At 36.3% G+C, this 23,495-nt stretch overlaps 2 protein-coding genes and 1 pseudogene across 3 annotated transcripts; 1 reads left to right on the top strand and 2 right to left on the bottom strand.

Annotated features, from left to right (window-relative positions):
• The first annotated feature begins 113 nt into the window (after positions 1-113).
• On the top strand, positions 114-16,490 carry Hsdl2 (Hydroxysteroid dehydrogenase like 2). The gene is made up of 9 exons (XM_019053494.2): positions 114-294; positions 1,150-1,313; positions 4,800-5,013; positions 6,446-6,651; positions 7,293-7,490; positions 9,757-9,831; positions 11,039-11,155; positions 13,376-13,504; positions 15,035-16,490. The coding sequence occupies exons 1-9, from the start codon at positions 281-283 to the stop codon at positions 15,145-15,147; spliced, it is 1,230 nt and encodes a 409-aa protein (XP_018909039.1). The 5' UTR covers positions 114-280; the 3' UTR covers positions 15,148-16,490.
• Positions 1,320-4,793, bottom strand: LOC140224705 (tigger transposable element-derived protein 1-like; annotated as a pseudogene).
• A 690-nt stretch (positions 16,491-17,180) lies between the features above and the next one.
• Positions 17,181-23,400, bottom strand: LOC109038455 (zinc finger protein 277). Of its 2 annotated transcripts, none has more exons than XM_019053495.2 (3): positions 22,864-23,400; positions 21,586-21,769; positions 17,181-20,117 (listed from the first exon to the last, which is right to left on the bottom strand). In XM_019053495.2, the coding sequence occupies exons 1-3, from the start codon at positions 23,061-23,063 to the stop codon at positions 19,284-19,286; spliced, it is 1,218 nt and encodes a 405-aa protein (XP_018909040.2). In that variant the 5' UTR covers positions 23,064-23,400; the 3' UTR covers positions 17,181-19,283. The 2 variants fall into 2 exon arrangements, with proteins under 2 accessions (XP_018909040.2, XP_072157140.1); XM_072301039.1 differs by lacking the exon at positions 22,864-23,400 and adding an exon at positions 22,452-22,600.
• Positions 23,401-23,495: the final 95 nt, after the last annotated feature.

A 23,495-nucleotide genomic window follows, 5' to 3' on the forward strand; every position in this document is an offset into this window, starting at 1 on the left:
CCGATAGTTATGACGATACGATAGATGTTGTTGTGTCTGTATTTGCTGTAGTTTACCTGTTTTTGGCTAGAAAACCCTCTATCATGGCTACCCTATATATGATGCCTCTATGGTCTTGGTCTAGGGTTATGTATGTTGAATCATTCCGTTCCGTGAGTGAATGTCATCGTCATCATCATTTTAGTGGGAAATAGTGGTACAAAGTTCAATACTGACAGTAAATTTGGGCTTTTATTGAATGCTGTAACTAGTTTCAAATAATTAAAGCATCGTTATCATTATGATGAACTCTAGGTGAGACAATTCAGTTTTCTTTCTCCTCGGTCCCTCCCTCATCATCAAGTATTTATACAATACATCTTTAAGAAGTAGAGGATTATGTCCAAAACCTTTTTTTTTTCGCTGTAGCCAAAATTTAAAGCTGTAGTTTATTTCCAAGAGATTTTATCCGTTACAATTTCAACCATGCTCCAAGAAATGCACGTTTTAAAGTTATAACTGTCACAACTCCGTCTTGTTTTAATGCGACGTGTAACACCCATCTTGTTTACTCTCAAACTTAAATTAATGACTTATTGATGAAGTCGAAGTATTATTTCTCACTTCTGCACCTCATTTGAATTGCTATCCTAAGTGATTGAAAGTTCACTTGAACCTTAAATATTTTTTTACCCCTAAGTTCTCAGAATCAGAGTTTCAGTACATTGCTCAATTGGCAAGCAGAGGCAAGTTGCAAAAAGCAACTTGTTAAGTGTCATGGTTGTGAAATAGCATCCGAAGTTCACTATCACTATGATAAAGCTGTAGCCACCAATTTGTTTTCCTGTTTTTTCCATTAAAATTATGATCAACTTATTGAACCCATCAAGATCTAACTGAAGAAAATCCTCTATGAAGGACAAGGAGAAGTCCTTTTTATTCATCGGTTTGAATTATCATCAATTATAGACTTCAGACAGCAATTTCTGATCCTATTTTACTTTTCTCAATGAGAGATCAGCCTATATTTAAGTAGGCAAAGTAGGCAAACTTTCAGTATCAAAAATCAGAGAATTTTGGTCCCAGAAAACCTGAAAAAGTCAAGATAATTTTTCCTGACAAGGCTGTGGACACCCAGACATCCTGTCATTATTTATTTCGTATTTTCAGGAGGTTGTCGGGACTTACAATTTTTATTACTGGTGCAAGTCGTGGAATTGGAAAAGCAATAGCTTTGAAGGCAGCCAAAGATGGTGCCAATATTATAATTGCTGCCAAGACTGCTGAGCCGCATCCAAAACTTCCTGGAACAATTTATACTGCCGCACAAGAAGGTATTATCCAAATTTAATAAAGCAACGAAAATTGCCTCGTCATATTCAGGCTTTCTCACAATTTTTTCAAGGCATTTTGAATTGGACAGTAGTTGAAAAATGATAATGCCTGCATATTTCTGATTTTCATGTAAGTAATCAAATTTTAGCTGAGAAAAATGCTATCTAAGTAGCCAACAATGCAACCCCATTTCAAACGGAAAAATATCATGCCCCAAAAGATTTGGTGATTTCAGAAAAATTATTGACCACTGTGTACCCTTGCACCGGTGTCTGTTGATTTACTTTCAGGTCGCAGTTGTACCAAAAAATTATATATCTAGGCCGTGCTGGCAATATCTATTGTGTTATTTGAAGTAAATATATTTTTCCCTCTTTTTTTAATGAAATTTTTGTTCATGATTTGAATCGTAAAGCAGCCATGTTGCATTGGGTTCAAGGTGGTTTAATTTATGGATGGTTGGTGTTCTCAGGGGTAATGTCAGAATGGATATAGTTCCTTTTGATTGAAAAATTTCCAGTTGTAGTACTGTAATACCCCGGTATTCGCGAGGGTTACGTTCTGCGAAAACCCTGCGGGTACCAAATTTGCGGATACGGGGGCATTGGTCTTATGGAAAATGAAGGGTTAGAGGACATGTTAAATGGAAAATGCTTACATTCACCTATGGTTTGCGGAAGAAAGTCACTAGAGTTGGTTGTTTCATTTTACACCATAGATCTTTTTGTATTTCAATGTATGGAAGAAGTAGACTGCTGAGGCCTCGTTGGAAATTCAGTGCCCTTTTCGTGTGCAGATCGATACGAAGTGCTTCCTCACCATCGTTTTGGACATTTCTTATGAAGTCGCATAGATTTTTAAGATGAAGCTGAGGCAAGTTCTCTTCCTCTTCTTCTTCTTCTCGTTCATCATCCACAGTTTGTTCTTCAATCATTTCAGGAAGATCCTCCTCAGTAAGTTCATTTGAGTGGCTGCTCAAGAGATCTTGGATTTCTTTGTCTGTGACGTCCTAGAACCAAGCCTTTTTGGCTAGAGCCACGATTTCGGCAACTTCAAACTTTAGTGCAGAGAGCTCAGCCTCATCCTCAATCTCCTCTTCATCCTTGTCCATAGCTTTCTTCTTTGAGCTTTTCTTTTTCCTCTGCACTACTTCCAGCCATAACTTGCGCCAACAATTGTTGAGAGTGCTAAGTTTCAGTTCCTTCAAGGAACCCTCAATCATAGAAAGGGAGTGTGCTGTATTGAAACCCTTCCAAGCTTGCCGTACGTCCGCATTTGAGTCCTTATCAATGACATCCACAATATGCTCAAACGCCCTGCAAGTGTAGTGGTTCTTAAAAGCTCTAATAATTTCTTTGTTCATCGGTTGTATGAGAGAAGTGGTGTTGGGGGGTAGAAACTCGATAATGATGTTAGGATGAGCATATTCTAGCTTGTTCGCTGTGCGCTGTCGTGTTTTCTAACAGCAACAATGCCTTGAAGGCAAGATTTGAATGATTTGAAATGAAATAATTAAGTAAGGTTAGGAAAAGGAAAACTTTATCAACTGGCGCTTCACTTCCATGACAACCTTCCCACAGTCATTTCATTCATGGTTGCCAAGATTCTCTTCCCCGATCGCGGGTTAGCGAATCCGCAGATGGCAGGGTTGTGGATACCGGGGTATTACAGTACTTGTCAACAATGAAACAGCATTGGAGCAATCTACTCTCTACCTCCAAGAATTTTGTCCGTATGTTTTTTGATTCATTTGTAAAGCCTGGTAGGGGTCACCATTTGATAAATAGTGAGAATGATTTTCTAGTTGCGCAAAGTTTAATGTTTCTTTCATGAAGCCTGCTCATCACCCTTAAAGATAAAGTTGTGAAATCAAGGTGTTGCCAAAGGTGGTCATCATCATATATCCAGGAAATGGTAAGGATTTTTTCAAAAGTCCACGCTCATCCACACATTTTGGATATTGTAGGAATTCTGTCTTATAAATTTGAATGGGAATAAGTTCCCATAAAGCTAACCAACATCCATAGGTAGGCACTGAATGCTTTACAGTTTTTTTTCAATTTTTCTTTATCTTTTTTTAAATGTGGCTGATCAAAAACTTAGTCAATTTTTTTTTATTTTCTTTCCATTGATAACAGAGCGTAGAGGAGGATTATGTGCAAACAGTATAGCAAAGAATACCCAAAAATTCACACATAAAATTGAATTATGGCGATTTGAAAGATAGAGAAAGGACCCCACACACTCCTTACAGGAAAGTGCACCACAATCAATTTTTAATTTTTAATTGCATTCAATTATTCTCAAGATGCTGATCAGAAGTCATCATTGTGCCAACTTTCTACGATGCACCGTTTTCCCACTAATTGAAACTTTCCTGGAGAGTTTCAATTATTCGGTGATAAAGAGTAAAAAAGAATAAGACATTTGAGAACAGGCCTGATGCAGATAAGGAAAACCGTTGCACGTGTATGTCCTCTTATCTGTTCCTGCCTACTCTAGAGCTATCTCCCTCCCGCTCTTGTCCGTTTGACGTTCACAGTATTTCTTTAACTGCCCTGTTCTTATGCTCCACACAAAACTCATTTGGATGGTCAAGCTAAAAGGCGTGAGGAATCCAAGATAAGACTGCTGCTCGGTGCTGGAGTTTTCCTGATTTCCTTGTTGACACACAGCCGACCATTCACTCAAGTGCTGAAATGAAGAATCCTTCTGACTCTTCATCGCCGAATAATTGAAACTTTCTGGGCATGTTGTGCGAAAACGGTGCATCGTAGAAAGTTGGCGCAATGATGACTTTTGATCAGCATCTTGAGAAGAATTGAATGCAATACAAAAATTAAAAACCGATTATGGTGCACTTTCCCATTAAGAGTGTGCAAGGTCCTATATTTTCAGGAACAAATTGTTTGAAAATCTAATCCGGTCTGTTTAGGGCTCAAAATTGTCGTAGGTATCATAGTGTAGGTTTACCTTCTATCAAGACGAAAATGAACCCTACCGATTGTAAATTATTCTTTGAGACACCTACTGAAGGGAGTTTTCCATTGTAATCTAAACTCTGATCTTTGATCAAATTCATCAAAAACTCCCCCTCTGAAAATCTTGTTCCCGTGTTGCTATGCCAAGAAAAAACGTTTCATGAGCCTCCATGTTGCCAATTTTCCTTTAATGAAATGAGTATTTTCAGGAAAATCATGTTCATATTTTCTTCAATTTTGCTACCAAATTTCATTCGTGATCAGCAAATTATCTGAAAATTTCAAACTAAAATATCCATAACTTTCCTCAAAAGCAAAAATTTAATCGGAGGAAATTCGGCAAGGGAATATGGTGTTTTTTCCTTTGCACGGCACTATAGATTGAGGTCTCTCTCCTTGAGGTCGGTCAAAAATCATAGTACCTATCTGCAGTTTGACTCTACAGAATCAAGATGAATTTTTTTTATTACACTAGAAAGGTGTTCAAATTTGGTTTGATTGCAGTGGAAGCAGCAGGTGGGAGGTGTCTGCCATGCGTTGTTGATATTCAGCACGAAAATCAAGTGCAGTCAGCAGTTGATGAAGCCGTTAAAACTTTTGGCGGAATAGATATTGTCGTGAATAATGCTAGTGCTATCATGCTAACAGGAACGTTAGAAACACCTATGAAACGGTATGACTTGATGAATGGTGTCAATGCTCGCGGCACTTTTCTTGTGTGAGTATCAGTGGTTGCACATTCTTTCTTGGAAAATTCCACCTCAGCTCATGACTCTTCTTATTACAATGAATCAAGTAATTGAGAGGTAAAGTTGCAAATACAACTATCAAAAATATAGTTTCCTTGAAATTAATTGTAGATACTCTTTTTTAGAGCAAACGACTTTTGGAAGGTTTATAAGTCTCTCTCAACCTAAGTAGGTTTAAGGCTAGCTCATGAATGATCAGGATAAGAGGTTTCCTCCATCTTTTTGCTTCCCCAAATTTTCTTTCCTTTCTCCTCCTTGTTTTCTTTCTTTTCATTTCTTTTTTTCCTACGTTTCTCCTTTTCTTCATTCTTATTGTCTTTCCTCCTATTCTCTTACTTTTTCTCTTTTTTTCTCTCTCCCTTCTTTCTTTATTGTCCATTCCCCTCTTTTCTTTATCTTTTTCCTCTCTTTCTTTTCTCTTGATTTCGCACTCATTTTTTTTCTTTTCTCTCTCATTTTCTCCTTTCATTCATTTATTTTTTTGTCTTTTTTTTGCTTCTCCTTCTCTCACCATTGTTTCTTCCTTTCCAGCCATAAAATTCACAGTATTGCTCAGGTAGCACCATCAATGTCTTATCGTCATTGAATGAAATCCACAATCTATCACACTAAGTGTTTAATTCCCCTTTAGATTTTCAGCCGAAATAAAATTTCTTTAGACCGAAAAATTTTACCGATTTGATATACATTGTTTTGCTCGGGCATACTCTCACGAAAGTTTTCAGACTTAATCTGTATAGTCCAAAGGTCCACCACCAACACAAGACATCACCCCTGTGCTTTTTGAAGAAATTGAGATAGAGACTTGAAATTTCGTGAGTACTCCAAGGTCAAAGGAGATAACTTTTGGGAACGCCCAAAATTTTAAAGGGACCACCCTGAGAAGGGATAAGGATCCTAGGGGTTATACTGTTGTGCTGAGGAAGGACGCCGTATGAACATTTGAAAGTTGCCAAATTTCCCCGGATAAAACATGTATTTTTCGGAAAATACATGCATATTTTTCCTTGAAATTTGCAGATTTCCAGATAAAATTTCAAATAATAATGTCTAAAAAATTTAAGGAAAAATATTCACAATAAGTCCTGTAAATTTGTATTTAATTGAGGGAAAGTTGGCAACGTCTGATGGCTCATACGGCGTTTTTCCTAAGCATGACAGTATATGGGTGATGCAGGACTTTAGGATCACCAAGTATGAGAATGTGCAGAACATTTTGGAGCAGATACTGAGGATCTGAAAAGTTTCTTCTTTGTCTAGCTTTGCTGCATATTTAAATCATAAGTTTTATAAAAAGAGCATTTTTCATGTTTTACCTGCTCCTTCACAGGCACCAAGTGATTTCAAGCACTTCATAGTTTTAATCACTTTTTCCTTATGTGTTTGTTTCGCTTGTTTCAGATCCAAATCATGCTTACCTTATTTACAGAAAAGTAAACATGCTCATATCCTGAACATTAGCCCTCCTTTGAATTTAGATCCATTGTGGTTCAAAAATCATGTTGCTTATACCATTGCCAAGTACGGTATGTCAATGTGTGCGCTCGGGATGGCTGAAGAATTCAGAAGTAGTAATATCGCGGTCAATTGCTTATGGCCTGCAACAGGTTATTATCTTATTTAGTATGTCTACTTTTAAAAAAATTAGGACTTACAACAAAATACATGTGTTTTTAAAGTACAAAAAAACTGACGTGCAATGGAATCATTGTGCATGTAAGTTTACACTTAAATTGCTGAAAATTCAGTCAGCCAAGAACGAAAAAACGTAAACCGCTCTTGATGAAATTACAAAAAATATGTGAGAAAGTCACATTGTAGAATCATAATGTTAATCATCACAATCAATATTTGGATGTATAAAGTGCCCCAAAACATTCAACAGAAAGGAATTGATGGCAGTTTGAAGTCAGTATGCCATGAAATTTGCTTTAAAAAAAACACTGTTTAAATTTTTAATATTCCATTTTTGGAGTCTAAAATTTTTCTGGTGCGATGTAATTTCATTCCTCCTATTAGTGCCTGATTAATTGAATAGCTTACAACTTAATTTTTGGGAGTAATATTGAGAGCGTTTTCTGTTACAACTCAAATTCGGATTTTTTAATGCAACTAAAAAAAAAAAAAAAAAAAAAAAAAAAAAAAAAAAAAAAAAAAAAAAGGATTCCCTCTTTTGAAAAATTATCCTCTCTGAAATTCAAGCTCCTTGTTTCATAGATGGCGTCCATTGCTTTTTTTGCATTTTTAGCCATTCACACCGCTGCCATTGAGATGCTGACTGGCCCGGATTCCTCCAAGTGGTCTCGGAAACCAGATATTATGGCTGATGCAGCATACGCCATTTTAACCAAAGATCCTGCTGAGTACACTGGAAATTTTGCAATAGATGAAGATGTGCTGAAAAAAGAAGGAGTAACTAACTTGGAGCAGTATGCTTGTGACCCTGGTGAGTTTCAAGCTATATATTCCATCATCTCATGAACAAAAAACCAAGTCCTGGATGTCATGACTTTTCATAATTTGAAATTTCATTTCTCAACAAAATTTGCAATTCAGGATTGAGCAATGGGTCAGTTGCGCTGGTCACAGAATCGTGTTCTGATGCCTGATTCTTGTAGATGAGCGAAAAATATTAAGATCCGCCAAACCGCAACTTTCTACGTTCAATATTAACCGAGATATCGCCCTTTGAAAAGTCAGGTTTTTGATGTCTCAGATTCACTTCTTATAAGACTAGAAAGCCTGGATCTCTCTTTGATCATGACCTGTCCTCTCTCTATTCCTCTCTCAAAATGTCTGAGCTAGTTAATACACTTAGTTACAATGATTCCTCATTTCTATTTAAGCTCTTTCATGGTTTCATAAACTCACCTGAACTTCTTAGTAAATTTAATTTAGCTGTTCCAGCCAGGTTATTGCGATCTAGGAACATTACGTTTAATACTAATTCTAACAGTTCTGATAGGTCACTAGTCACCAGAATGAGTGAGGTTGTTAAATCTGTATCAGTTGACCTCTTTAATTCTAGAATCTCTAATTTTAAAACTGCTTCAAGGAGGACATTCCTATCTGATCCTAATTAATTAGTTAGTTGTAATTATTTCTCTTTTTATCAAATTTTTATAATTTTGTTATCTACTTTATTATTGTACCATTTTTTTTTCTATTTCTTTTTTTAACCTTATTGCCATATTGTTGTTTCTTTATTTCATTGTAATGTCTAGCAAATGGGTCTTTATGACCCGTAGGAACTGTAAGTAAATAAATAAATAAATGTCATCCACTGCGGCAGTGACACCCTTGATTTCTTCCTGTTTTGTTTGATCAGTGATGCAGAGGGTGCAACGCAAAACTTCAACGACGTCAAAGGTAAAAACTCTCAAGAAACAGAAGGATTCGCACTGTAAAGATCTTCTTGTCAGGAGATAATGCACTCACCGCGAAGAGACTAGGCGGCCAGTCAGTTCACTTCAGTTTGTTTACGCTTAACATCGCTGAAGTTTCGCGCTGCACCCTCTGCATCACTGATCAAACAAAAGAGGAAGAAACCAAGGGTGTCACTGCCGTGGTGGATGACGTCAAAAACCTGACTTTTCAAAGGGCAATATCTCGATTAAAACTGAACGTAGTAAGTTGCGGTTTGGACAGACCGTATTATTTTTTGCTCATCTACAAGAATCAAACAACAAAATACAACTCTGTGACTAGTGCAACTGACCCATTACAGTCTCTGTTATTCATGTGTCTAATTGTAAGTGAGAAGTGATAAAATCGTAGACAATCACCCAGATACAGAACGTCCTCGGAAACAGCGTTTCTGTGAAGTTAAGTTAAAAATGTATTTAAACAATTTACATTTTTTTTCCTTTCAAATATTTCTCAGGCAGAATCTAGTAAGGCTCATGGTGTTGAAGAGTTGCACAAATTTCCCCATTATGTGAGCAGCAGGCTGATGATTGAAATTAAGAGACAAAGAAGATAATAGGTAAATTGAGTGATCCTTTTGGTTGAAACCGATGGTTGTCGCTGAATAAAGGCGAAAATAATGGACTATTTATAGGGTCTCTCATGGGTTGCTGATAGTTAGTCTGTCACTTAGCTCTTCGGTCCATTGCGACCACTTTCTGCCAAGAGGATTACTCTTTGTCTATAGCTCTTTCTATCAATTTCAATCATGAGCTTGCAGCCCAGCTAACAGAATTTGAGGAAACCCTGCGATGACAGGAAAAAATGCAGGAAAGGTCTCAGAATTTATTTGATATTATTTTTTATAGAGGGTGCTTTTAGGTGGCAAAGTCTAACTCTTGGCAAAATAAGTTTTTTTTTTTTTTTTTTTTTTCTTTTTTTTTCTTTTTTCTTCCACTCTCCAGAAGGAAAGGAATACGAATCAAGATAAAAATGAGGGAAAGCCAATTAATTAGACCAATAGACATGGAACTCTTTGCATCCTTGGGACCTTACAAAGCTCCCTAAATATCCTGGTTTTTTTAATGATAAATCCAAGTTCTAGATCTATGCAAAGAGTCATGAAGGCTTCTCCTTGAACCTCAGAATGTTGAACCTAAGAATTGCAGTAATTTTCAGTGAGGTCAAGTGGTGGAGGTCACTTCCTGCAATAAGATTTTAAAACCCATCTTCTTCAAGACAATGAATGCGGCCCATCATCAATAATCAATCAATGTGTTGCATGCCTTTTGTTTTCGTTTTTGCAGCTCATGCCAATGAACTAATGCCAGACTTTTTCTTGGGGTCTCCATCAGATCAGTCTCGTGAAAGCTCTTCAAAAGGTAAGAAACTGACATTTTATCTTCTCCAAGGCTTTTTTTTCCTTTTTGCAATAATGGTTCCGAAAGTATTTTTCTTTTAATTTAGTTTATCTGGAGGGCCTAAGGGTTAGTCTTCAGAGAGTAGCAGGACCGGAGTTACAGAGGGACCACAAAGGCTGCGGCCTAAGCAGCATTTTTGTAATTTTTCAGTGGCATTACATATGCTAAAAACAGCATCAATGCGTCTACGCATCCAAGTTTTGGAACAGCAACAGTTTGTTTAATCTGGCGCTGAAGGTATTGCTGACCTAGCAAAAAGAGATAAATTTGTCCTTTGACCCGGAGTTCACTAGTCTATAAGAAACAATTAAATTCCTTAATGATCATATTGTATTACTCTGCTGACCCGGAGTTCACTATTCAATAAGAAACAATTTCTTAAAGATCATATTGTATTACTCTGCAGGAATTTAGTAACATTTTTAAGAAACAATTGATTTGGACAAAAGTTTCATGTAGATCCCTCTGAAACCTTCCAAAAGGCTCCAGGTCCATAACTTTTCCATCACTCAAATTGTTTGACAGAGCAACTGCCCCTCGTAAGTTAGTATGGAGCTCCAGTGCTTCATGAATGGGTTTAATTTATTTCTTATGTATGTAATTGGTAAATAAATTTTTAATTATTTTTAAATGTATAACTTGAACTCCTTAGGTTTCTTAGAAAAATAATGAAATTATATAAAATAACTCACCTGCGCGGTAAACATATGAATATTAAAATCAAATTGTTGTCTTTAGCGCTTGAAGCAAATTCAATTTCATTTTTAAAATTTGACTCTGCAAAGGTGTTAATTTAGAATCTTCCTTCTTTTCTTTTGTTTAAATCACTTAAAAATGATGAAATCTTGGATCCTCTAAATCCTATATTTTTGTCTTTGATGATTCTAAAATTATGAAGACTTGTGAAACCCCTGGAATTATTAGTCAATTGTTTATTAGAAAAATGCTTCTGAAAAAACCCTGCTTGATGTAGCATTAAAAAGTGGTAATGGAGATGTAGTTGGACTACTACCAAAATTTGGTGATATTACTGGGCAATGAAATATATGAGCATTAAGAACATGAAGAATAAATTAGGTTTTAGGTATTTATTTGGAATATCGGGAATAGCTATCTGTGTTTTGTTTGGTCATCATATTTTCCATCATATTTTCCATCATAATTTCAGGTGATAACGCTACCTCTAGCACGGGTACAATCGACTCAATCTTTGCTAAAATTGAACACAATCTGTCCTCTGAGTTAGTCTCCAAGACACAAGCAATTTTCCAATTTGAAGTTACCGGTAAGATTCAACTGTTTAATTTATTAAAAGACATAACTGAACTTTCACTGTTAGGTATTAATATAAATTGATCGATTGTAAGGGTAAGATTCATTGCATCACTTCCAAGCTAGCAGCTCAGTTATTCAACACTTTTACCCTAGCTTTTTCTCAAGTGAGGTAACTAAAGGGTAAATGAGGAGCTCGGAGGACAAGGAGCGTTAAGTGCAGCTTTTGAAAAAATTTATATATTAATGATCTCAAGTAAAACTAGTCATAATGCATATGCCGTGAAAAATTCGCTCCCAGATTCCAAGTTTTAAGCATCAAAAAGTCAGTTTAAACTTTCTCGCCTCCTTAAGGATCGGTGCTATTTCAAAACTTAAAACACGTATCTCTCGAAATAGCAAAAACTTCTCTTATGCGCCCTAGCCTCCCAGCCCCTCCAATGATATTCTGCCTGCTACATTTACTGATTCAACTAAAATCAGCATAAATGCATTTAATGGCATTAGTCCAGGCAAACAAGGAAAAGAGCCTGCAAAAATCCTGGGTATCAATGTTTACATCGATTCCTATGTCATTTTTGACGCTGAATCCGAATTTCAACTTTGCACCATTAAATTCGGACCGGAAAGTTGCCAAATTTGGCAAAAATGGCCTAAAATCGGACTTTTTTCCGGATTATGGCCTGTAACTTGCCAAAAATTGATCTGACGATAAAATTAGTTATTTTCAGAAATAAAGCTCGTTAAATTTCCTATAAAAAAGTACCTATACACTTTTTTGCTCAAGGCAAAATCAAGCGCACTGGCGGGCTCCAAACTTTGTAAAATGTGCGAAAATTGCGCATACTGTTATGTGTTGGGTTATCCTTATTATTTGCATCAATTCATTTCACTAAGTGTAAATTTTATCATCTTCACTTAATTTGTCCAGAAATTACTCGTCGGACGATTAAAACAGGAGACAGCGGGCAAAAACCGCGAAAAACACAATTTTTGCTCATTTTTCAAGCCTTCATTTGCCTTGAGCAAAAAAGTGTATAGGAACTTTTTTATAGGAAATTTAACGAGCTTTATTTCTGAAAATAACTAATTTTATCGTCAGATCAATTTTTGGCAAGTTACAGGCCATAATCCGGAAAAAAGTCCGATTTTAGGCCATTTTTGCCAAATTTGGCAACTTTCCGGTCCGAATTTAATGGTGCAAAGTTGAAATTCGGATTCAGCGTCAAAAATTTCATAGGAACCGATGAAAACATTGCTCACCAGGATTTTTGCAGGCTATAGCCCTTTTCATGGCTTATTTGCCTGGACTACATAAAATTCCCCTTGAGTTCTAATTTTTTAAACAGGTGATAAGGCAACAACTTGCTTTAAAATCTTTAATTTTGTAAGTTAATTCTGTGTTGTTTACACTATTTTATCCGTGTATCGTTTTGTTATTTTTCGTTTCATGTTATCTTTTCAGAAGATAATTTTCAATAACCTGTCAAAAGAATTTATAAAGTAAAGTGTTGCTGAGGTTTCTGTTAACACGTTGATTTTATCAAAGCGGGCCTATAGAGATGAGCACTGCATTTGCTCTGTTCAGACGTTGTTTATTTCGATAGTTTACTATCAGGGTCCCTGGCCAAATTAGAATTTACCCCTTTTTTCCGAGAAAGGGCGTCTCTGTTGCTGATGTTGGGACAGTGTCTCATTTGTGCATTTCTTTCCAAATGCTTTGTTGCCGTTTACGCTGGAATCTGTGGCAGTCAATGTGTTAAAAAATTAAAATGTGATACAAGTTTTTTAATTGTATCTAGGATGTTTCTGCTTCAAGCCACTTGATGGATATAATGATATACTTCAATTGACACAATATTCGCTAAAATTAAAGGCAATCTGTCCTTTTTCTTCTTTTTTGATTTTCTACAAACCTATTCCGTATACGATGGATAGGACGAAGTCACGACACAAAGTCATGCTTTGCAACGAAGGAGGGGGTAAAATACGAGTGAAAAGCATGACGTGAAATAATCGCCAGATCAGTTATTTAGTGTGAACTTTTATCAAAATTTATCTCTTTCATAATGGAGAAAAAAGTAGTAGCCACCGAATACAAGCTTTTTCTTTACTAACTGCTGGATCATGATTATTTTTCTCATTGTAAGTAGAAACAATTTTTCATCTAGAAGATTCATTTGACATTTATTGTTGAATGCTCTCAGTCTCTTTTTCGCCTTTTTGTTTTTAGGAGATGAACATGGAACATGGTTCGTCGATTTGAAAAATGGTGGCGGACAAGTTGGGAAAGGAAAGTCTCCCCACTCCCCTGATGCAGTTCTATCGATGGAATTCAAAAACTTTCTTGCTCTTTTTGGAGGTGGGTATTCTATTCAGGGCCCGAATACTGTTGGTCAGTTTACGTTAGGCTGAAAGTGACCATAAGAATGTCGACTTTGTTATTCAGTCGCTGATTAATGGTTTGCACCGTTAAGGAATTAAGGATGACTGGAGTCTGCTGTAAAAAAAGCTCAACTTGTGTTCAGCTTGAGTTCGGAATGTAGTTTTCCCGACCTCTGGTCAAAAGAGGTTAGGTTTCATAATTTGTGGTCAACCATAGCCATCAAAATTTGGGCCCAAGGTATATTGGTACGGACACTCTGTTTTCCTAAAAATATTGGTTGCGCCACAGCTTTTAGACACGTCAGGCACTACCGGAAAATATTTTCGAATCTTCAATCATAACTGTCCAGAGAAAAAGGAACCTAGTGCCAAGCATTTCAACTTTGAGTAATTTGTGCCTATGCATGAAGGACAGTTTCATAAATATTTTTGCGCCAAAAGAATCCTGTAAACGTGAACCAAATGGAAGTTATTATAGTTTAAGATTTGCAGTTAGAAGAATCTAGTTTTTAAAGAAAATTATATGAAAGTTGTGTTGGTAGTGTTGAGGGCTGAAAATTACTTGATCAAAATTACACTCAACACCCTTTATTGGCACAACATGAATCAAAACAGTGGCAAAGTTTTGTTTTTTTGGGATACTAGAAAGTATGAGCTGTTAAAAGCTCAAAAACTAAAATTTTTCCTCGGTCTGGAAAAATGGCTCCTCTAAATTTTTTTAACTAGGGGCGATTTTTCTACAAAAGGTTGCAATAAGGCATTTGAATGATACTGTGATGTTGTGGCAGCAATAATCCTTTCCTAATTTAAGAGTTATAAACCAACTGTCAAACCATAACTCCAATTGTAAGGCTCGAGTATGGTTTGCTTTGATCAGTGATCATGTCAGCACTTTTGAAATTTTTCCTTGTATTTCCCCGATTTTTTCTCTGTGATTATTTTTGTACGGCAAGGATTATTTTGACCAAATTATTGCCATCTGTAGGCAATCCTGACACGTACTTGCTAGGTCTCAAACGCTGTCACTTTTTGGAAGTACAAAAATTGCAAAATTTGTTTAAATACGATAAAAATAACGGATAATTATGATACTAAATAACCAAGGCTTGCAGGTCAGGCAATTAACCATGTCCTTAAGTGTCCAGATCTGTGTTTGTCTTTTTGCTCCAATCTGGAGGTAGCACTGCCTGGGGGACAATGCTGCCAGCCTCGGTTTTTAAGCACTGTAATTATCTATTAGTTTTGTCTGGCTCATACAAGTTTTGCAATTTTTGTCTTTTAAAAGAGTTACTGCGTTTGTGGCCTTACAAGTGCATGTCAGGATTACTTGAAGATGGATAATTTGGCTGAATTCATCGTTGTGACGTTAAGAAAATCACTAAAGAAAAATCGGAAGGTGCCAGGTAAAATTTCAAAAGTTCTAAGTCTCCAACTGTTGCAGTGACGTTTTTCAACAAGCAATTTTAATTATCCAACCTTAATGTATTTTTCAATATGTTCCTTTTAGGTAAACTGAAACCAGCAACTGCAGTTTTAACAGGGAAACTGAGAGTGATGGGTAACTTGCAACAAGCGAGAAAACTAGAACCTTTGATGACATCTTTAAAATCCAAATTATAATGCTTTGATTTGCTCAAAGTAACTGTTAATTTATTAAGACTGATCTAATGGCTAACTCTTTTTGGTGCTTGTTTGATTAGGCCTAGTTATCGGATCTTTGAAAGGGGGTAAGAATAACCTATCATGGAATTTTCATAACCCTGAAATTAGGGTAAAGTGTAATCGTTTATTTTAGTTTTCTTTATGCTCTGAAAGCAATTATTTCGTAAAGACACTGCACACTGTTTATGCAGCTACCTGTCAACAATTCCTGCCCATCGTGTGAAGAGCAAGTAGTAGCTCTTTATTTGGTTTAAACTCTTCAGCAACTGAACTGCAAAATGGAGTATCTCAGTTACAATGGCTCAGAATTCCCATGGATACTCTATTTTTGAAAAGAAAACGGAGTAACTTTAACCCTGGAACTTTCGAACCATTGCAATTGAGATACATTGCTTTGGCGTCCAGCCGTCCTATTTAAAGGCACCAGTCAATGAGGGGATTACTTAATAAGTCAAAAATTGTAAGTTTACTTCATAATGAGGCTGAGAGAACATACATTTTGAAAATTCACCAAATTACCAAATAAAGTTACTATTATAACATATTAGTTGTCAGAATAAGAATTTAAGTTGGAAATGACTGAAAGCTAAACCTCACAGTCCTACAAACTGGTAAATCACTTACCTTTTTCCTCAGTGTCATTTGTTTTTTCAGAAATGTCTCCTATTTCTTGATCAGCAGTTTCAGCCGTTAGAAAAATATGTTGTGAAATTAATCGCCAAAATCGTCGCCACTCCACCTTGTTATTTTCGTTATTAAGAATCAATCCCCTAATCATTGTTGGGGTTGCAGCAGAATGCCAATAATGGAAACAGAATCATAGGCTGTCAAAATTGAAAATCATGTTTCTATACAGCATCAAAAGACTTCATAAAAAATGTCAAAATTTTAAACCAATAAGCTCACCACTTGTTTATTGTTTTGGGCCTATGTTTACCATAAGCGTTTTGTCTGTACAAGCCACCAACAGAAGTGAAAAGATCTGGAGGTCATAGAGAGATTTCATCGAGAAGAGGTAAATAGGAAACTTAAATAATTCATTACTCAAATACTCGATGTTAAAAGAAAGAAGACAGTATTCTGTAGGGCATCTGGTCTAGTCTTTTTATCTAAGTAACCCAAAAATTTACCCTCGAATAATGGGTCCCAATGTTTGCACAGAACATTTTCTGTCTATGAATTAATCGGTGGAACTTAAAGAGTGAGTCTAAATTATACATGAACGCAAGTAAGTTTATATTTTAATATTTTAATTTAAAGTTTTATATTTTTCTTAAATAAATATATTTTTCTATTTTTTATTTACTTTCAAATATCTCTTGTAAGTTAGTACATTTAGAAAGTTGAGTGGAATGGATATCACAATGATAAAATAATTTATTGATGGAGAGGCAAGTACAAGGTGGAAGCCAGAGAGAAGCATTTATCCTAATTGGACTGCATTTTGCAATTTGGAACTATATATTCTGGCTCTTCTGGAAAAACACTTATGTGCATAGGGAAACTAATGGCACAGACGTTGATTTTATACTGGGCTAGAATTTATAGTTCCAAATTGCAAAATGTAGTCCAATTTCAGGCAATTCGTCCTGCAAGTTCATTATGGTTGAAGTAGCATGCGCTACATGACATCCGTCTGTTGTAAACTCCGGGCAAATTTAATTGTTCATGCCAAGGAAGGATGATAGCGTCTATTGGTTTTAAAAATACAAAATACTATGAGAAAATGAGGTGGACTAAAGGAATTCAGCCTTTTGTATTGAAATTTATCAAGACTTCATGACCTAACACAGCCAAGTGCTTACTGTGCTTTATCAGGTACAGAATTTTTTCATAACAAACCTCGTCTAATTAATTTTATTTAATCAATCTGTATTGACTCTTGTATGAGGGTAGATAACATCATTTGATTAGTTTCATTCACCCTAAATTGAAAAATTTATCGCCTCATAGTTGAACAATGTTTCAGATGAAAAAGGAAAAGACTTGAATGAGATAATCAACAGTTTTTATTAATCTTGGATTACATTTCACAGCCAACATTCAGAGTCCACAGAGAGAAAAAAAGGAAGTGATAGCAGTTGCTGAGTGGTTTTTACCATCATGTTGGTGGATACAACATGGCGTCCATATTCCTGCAAAGTCTGATAATGGAAAACGATGCGTCATTTTGGCATGTTTCCACACGAAAGATAATCTTAACCAATTCTTGGGAGGTGTAACTTTCTCTCATAAACCACACCATTTTCGAGAACTTTGATCACAAAAATGTCATCAATGTCCTCTCAAACTGCAAGCACTTGCAGTTTTCCTCTATTCTCCGAAACCAATTTTCTCTGCTTCTAGGGTGAGAACTAAGTGAATTCAAGGAATAATTAGCCCACCAGGAGGCAGGTGAATTAAACGGTTAAAGAGAAGAAAAAAGAAACATTCAAAGGCGTAGGAAGGGGGGGCCTGGCCCCCCCTAGAATTGAAAATAGTATCATCTCCCCCCCCCCCAGAAATTCTGGATGGTGCAAAAGCACCTTCTTCAACGGTAAGTCTCTGTTGCCGTGGCCCGTGAGAGGATGCCTATAAATAGAATAGCCTGTTGAATGCAACAATTTCAAAGTATCTTAACCTTAAAATGCATAATACTGGGTGATTTTTAGGCAGAAATTGAAGGAAGATTAGCGCCACTAGTGCCTTGAGATGCGCTCAAATGGAGTTACAATTTCAAAAATTTTCTGGGGGAGGCCCCCCCAGCAAAATGACCTAGCTACGCCTATGTATAATGTAATGATATGATATTGACACAAACTCTCATCAGCATATCGAGGCTATCAACGACCGAAGTTTCCACTAGTAATGAATATAAATGGAAAATAGGTATAATCTGGACTAGAAAACTAACCCTCTTAAAAGTGCCTTGGTTTTACCATAGAATTAGCAGGAGGTTTCCCTTTCATAATGATAATCCCTTTTAAAGTCAAATCTGGTAGTTTCGCTCATGTTAAAGGTGTTGTCGGATAAGTTAGCCGTTGTTTACTTCTGGTTTGCAAGCGCAGACAACGAATTAAGGCCTCTGCACAAAGTGGCGTTCGCTACTATCCATCTTATAAACATCCGTCTCATGATCGTATTGTAAAAACACCACTAATCAATTATGATTCAAGATTTTTATGTGGTTGTGATTTCTGTGAGGCTAAAATTGAAGTGTTACAAGGTTTGAAGGTAATAAAGAACTTATCCAAGCTTGTGTTCTCGCTTTTGTGAGAGTTGGATGTTTTCATGTGGATAGTAGTGATGCAAAAACGCCTGCAAACCGAAAGTAAACAATGGCCAACTTATCTGACGACACCTCTAACAATGTTAAATCTATCATTAAATGATTAAACTTTTGTTTCTTTTCTGTTGAATGCAACTTAAGGGCAGCCATTTTGTGTGGCTATCTCATGCTATTTTTGTGTCATTAACTAGTTCACGGACAAGTCAACATATTTTAGAGAAGGACTGAACAAAAATTAGAATAATATTTAAACAAATATTCGGAAAAAGCAATTGCATTTTAAAATAAAATGGTAGTTCTTCAAGGCACTCACTGTTTAGGGAATTAATTTATTGATGGCAAGGATAAAAAATAACGAAAAACATACTCTTGAAATTAGACGTTTTTAAATATCCGATTTCTAGCCTCGGTTATCCATATTTTGTTTGATTTTTCTCGCTTTTTATCCTTAACACATTTCAGGTTACTGCATTGTTTGTACTTCTCTGTACATACATTGATGGCTTGACTAATTCAGCCTTAGATAAACTCGCAAGTTAAACCCAGTCTTTGCCGATAGCAGAATCAAGTAAGAGAGGTTGCTGTTCATCCACGAACTGACGACAATGGTCCTGAGACATTGAAAAATAACTTCAGCATGCAAATTTCATTTACCATGTCATCGTGTCTAATCGAAGAAAATATTACAGGTTATTATCCTTCTGAAAACTTGGATTTACAAAATGCAAGTTACACAAACTTCTTTCTACTCAGTTTATGCGCAGTATTCTTTGCGATCATCATCTGAAAGACTATTGGTTTTGGAATTTTGCTCGTGAATCTGCATTCAAATTTCCCCCGGTAGATTTTCTGTTTTTTTAATTTTGTCATCCGTGTCATCATTTTCAAGATAAGTAAGGAGGTTGTCATCCTCAAGGATTGGGAAGAAAAACTCGGGTTGATCCCAGACTTCTTTCTCCGGTAACCTGAAATGCTTTGCTTCTTCCATATGGACTAACAATGCTGAGTTGGATTCAGCTTTACTATCACAAATAATGCACCGTGTGTCTAAAACTTTCCGTCGAATAAAATTGACTACTTTAACTTTTTCATAAAAATGGAGACCATGAGTCAATTCCTTAAAACTGAAGTTGTGATAAGCAGACATATGTAAAAATATTCCAACATCACTATGAGCAGACCGAGGACAGAATAGACACACGATGTTGGATTCTTCTTTTTCCTCCCAATCGGACCAATGCCCATCCTCGTCTTCGCTGTCAGAACGGTAACCTTGATGCCTACAGTTAATTTGAGTTTCATCTTGCCACGTTTTCCCCATCTCACGATAGTTAACGATGTAAAACTGATTGTAAAATCGATTCCTAGGGTTAGGTCTTTTGTGTCCCTTCTTCCTCATATGCTCACGAAGCACGTTGCGGTCTTTAAACGTTCTTTCGCAGAAGATACAGATAAGATTCTTTATTTTATCTTCAATATTATCTAGAAAATCATCAATATAAACTAAGTTGTCCGGTCGTCCCAACTGGAGGTTATGATTAGAGGCTAAGTGTTCCAAGTATTTTGCTCGGGTGCCCGTTTCCTCGAAACGACAAAAAAGACAGCATCGTTTGAAACTGGTATCTTCACGTTCAAACTGTTGTTGAGTAAGCGCAGCTTCCTGCCAAAACAAAGAGAGAGAAAGATATGAATAATGGCAATTGAGGAAAGATGGTAGAAGGATCAATAATAACACATTGAATAAAACTGCTACATTAAAAGTTGATGGTTAAAATTATCATTTTTATTTACCAACAGATACATTGTAGTGGAACTCAACACCTCAGTTGAACTGCACTTTGCAAATTGAGAACAAAAATACCTGGGGCAGTTTAGAAACAACATAAGTACCAATAGTTTCCCCTGTGAGCTAATGAGCCAGAAATTGTAGTTTCCAATTGCAAAATCAAGTCCAGTTAATCAGTGCCTAAGCGAGAGGCAGGAGACTGATGAGCATTGGCGGTGGATCACACTAAAGCCAGCCAGAAAAAAATTAAAAAAGAAAAAAGAAACGGTTCCTTTTTTTTTCATCTTCATATTTTTAAACACCTCGTGTCTTGACAGTTCTGCCATCATCTTGCCTAAGTGAGCAATTAGCGAAAAGATGAAGTTTTCAGATAATGAACCTAGTTGCGTCTGAGCGGAAAATTACATCCAACAACTCCTCAGCTTTTTGTAAAATTCTTACTAATCATTCAGAGAACTCTTAGAAATTGTTCAGATGATTGAAAATCCGAGGATTTTCCTTTTTTACTATGAAAAAACGGCTATTTTGATTTTGTGTTAGGCAGGACAGCAGTGAGTACTATCTTGGTTGCGTTTTGGACACAAAACAAACAAATTTTAAGATTACAAATCAGGAGAGAGGGGCACGATTTTACTCAATAAGCACAACTATCTAGCAGAAAAATGTCCCTTACTGCCGTTTTGTTTCTACGTCATTTTTTGCGCAGTTACTGCTTGCTGTCTCATAGGTCTCATTTTTGGACTTATGAGACATATTTTTATGTTATAACTGAATCTATGAGTTCATTTGAATAAGGAAGCTCGATTTAAAAATTTCTCTCTCCAGTCATACAGCAGGGTCGCATGACCTCCCTATTAAATGCAAACCCAAGGGATAAACATCAAATGAGGTTTTATTGGTAGTTTACTTGGAAACAGGTCGTTTGACTAATAAGATTTCACTATTGGAGGGCGCAAGTTAAAATTTTAGGTGACCAACTCGACTAAAATCAAATCGTGGAGGAAAGACTATGTTTTCAGCTGTAGAATCCAAGAATGAACTTTGTTTTATCCCATATGCACTACTTTTCTGCAAAAAAAAAAAAAAAAAAAAAAAAAAAAACCGAATTTTACCTGGAAAAACCAATTTGTTGAGAAAATCTTGAAGGGATGGAATTCTCTCCCTAGCTTGACATTGAAAATATACAGGACTTAATCAAGCTATCTCTCAATATAAGACACAATTTCCAATTTACAGGGCTGTGCTGTTGTTACATAGTAAGCCTTAACTTCACACAGCAACACAAATGGGAGGATTTAAAGTGTTAATTCATCACACAAACAACGCGAAATCTCATACTTACTAATTTTTCCTTATGTAAGTGCTGCCGCAAGCATTTATCTTCTTCAACATGGTCAGAGAGCATGTAACACTCAACATCTTTTTCAATGTCACATTCGTGCTCAATGTCAACCTTGAACTTGGTGCAAAATTTCTCAAGAGCATTAGAGCTGCTTTCAAATTGAATCCTCCAAAAGTCCAAGTATCTGCAAATATAAAAGAAAATATCTTGAAGATGCTGTATGTGAATATTAGGTATTGGGTAAATATGATATTGACGGTGAAACTACCAAACCACGTATCTCAGTTTGCGACGTCGCAGACTTCCTGTCATACTTTATTTTTTAAATGAAAAACTACTTAACGTCCAGTCTTGAAAATTTCTGTGATTTTTCCTCTTCGTGCGGAAAAAGTTCTGCGAAAATTTCAAGGAATGATATTGATTCGGTTTACTTCAAAAAAATAAAATGTGAGCGTAGATTTTGAAACACCGCAAACGAGATACGTGGTTTGGCAGTTTCACCGTCGATATACTTTATCACTCAAGCTGAGAATCCTCCATATTTACCAAAAGAATAATTTCAGTTTTGTGATTATTTGATAAATGCTCTTCAAGACCTCCTGAGCATAATTAGCTTTCGCAACTACAAATTCAATGTGCCAATTTTGAGAAAAACAGCCGGGAAGAACATTTTCCTGCTTTTAACAAACATTTTTTTTAGAAAATGCAGCTTGCTACTGTGGCGGGTATGCGGAGCCTTTAGTTCTGGAGCAGTCTGTCTTCTCTTCCTTGCTAACATGCAGCAAGGATAGGTACCTTGGTTCAATAGCACCATATTTTGCGTATTTGCCCTGCTTTTACTCCTGGAACAATTGATAATATCTGACCTATAGATTGATGGAGGAATCATGATTGAACGATAGTTGCAATTGTGCTTCTTTGGATCTTTAACGCTCCTGATTGACTGGGCATAGTGACTGACGCTGATTTGTTTGAGTGGAAATGATGCCAGACTTGTTCGCCACCCTCTGAAGTGAGGCTGACAATGAGTACCTATCAGCCATCAGCATCGAAGATCTACCAGGACGCAATGAGGTTAAGTCCCAATTTGAAAACTGAGGCACAGAACTTTTTTCGCTCCCTAAAATTTGAAAAACATGATCAACATTGGTTCTTATCTCTGAAAGGGTCATAAAATTTGGAACAGTTGTGAGAGACAAGAGCTGGGTGCAAGAAAGTCTCAGCTAAAAGGACTTTGACTAGTATATGGTACAGAATCATGGTCATTCGATTACTCACTTTTTGAGATTACTGATGACATGACCTTCCGCAATGATGAAATGATGCGTTACAAACAAATGCTTCAAGATATTTCCTTCCTCTGAGGGTAAAGTGAATCTTTCGTCGCAAAACAAGCATGTTGCGAACTGATTTTGCTCAAGAGATGAACACGGTGGTTGTGCTGCGGCAGGTCTGTAAAACTGCGACAGCCTGGACATGCTAAAATTTCATTAAAATACTTAAGGGATAGTAAAATTTAATGGTAAAATCACGGAATTTGGGATCGAAGGACAGGATGACAGGAACCCAGCAACTTTCTTAGAACTTTATTTCCTGGGGGGCATCGACACGATTTTAGGTTATGTTGATATTTAGCTTGAAACTTATTTACGTGTTCACCACCTTAGTAGTCAAAGTTTCACTATTGAGAAAATTTATGTGATTTCATCAGTTTTTTTTTTAAATCAAATTTTTCGCATCAGCGTGCCAGAGAAATTAACTTTTGTGAAAATTGAGCAAAATCAATTAGTTTTTCCTGCCATATTTGTGTTTTTTCTAGGTCTCAGTTTTGAAATTTTGTCCACAATCAAAGAGTGAAAAGTAAATAAGAGTGGCACCCTGTATGTGCGTGTTTTGCTTTTTTGTTTATT

Source organism: Bemisia tabaci, chromosome 5, assembly GCF_918797505.1.
Source record: "Bemisia tabaci chromosome 5, PGI_BMITA_v3".
NCBI lineage: Eukaryota > Metazoa > Arthropoda > Insecta > Hemiptera > Aleyrodidae > Bemisia > Bemisia tabaci.

What these genes read in the sequence shown, in the direction of transcription:
- Hsdl2 (XM_019053494.2), top strand. An exon ending in GCAGTATGCTTGTGACCCTG is followed by an intron (nt 7,491 to 9,756) that starts GTGAGTTTCAAG and finishes TCGTTTTTGCAG; the next exon opens with CTCATGCCAATGAACTAATG. An exon ending in TCGTGAAAGCTCTTCAAAAG is followed by an intron (nt 9,832 to 11,038) that starts GTAAGAAACTGA and finishes TCATAATTTCAG; the next exon opens with GTGATAACGCTACCTCTAGC.
- LOC109038455 (XM_019053495.2), bottom strand. Translation starts at nt 23,063, where the DNA reads ATGTCCAGGCTGTCGCAGTTTTACAGACCTGCCGCAGCACAACCACCG. An exon ending in GTCATCAGTAATCTCAAAAA is followed by an intron (nt 21,770 to 22,863) that starts GTGAGTAATCGA and finishes TTATATTTGCAG; the next exon opens with ATACTTGGACTTTTGGAGGA. An exon ending in ACTTACATAAGGAAAAATTA is followed by an intron (nt 20,118 to 21,585) that starts GTAAGTATGAGA and finishes TTGTTTTGGCAG; the next exon opens with GAAGCTGCGCTTACTCAACA.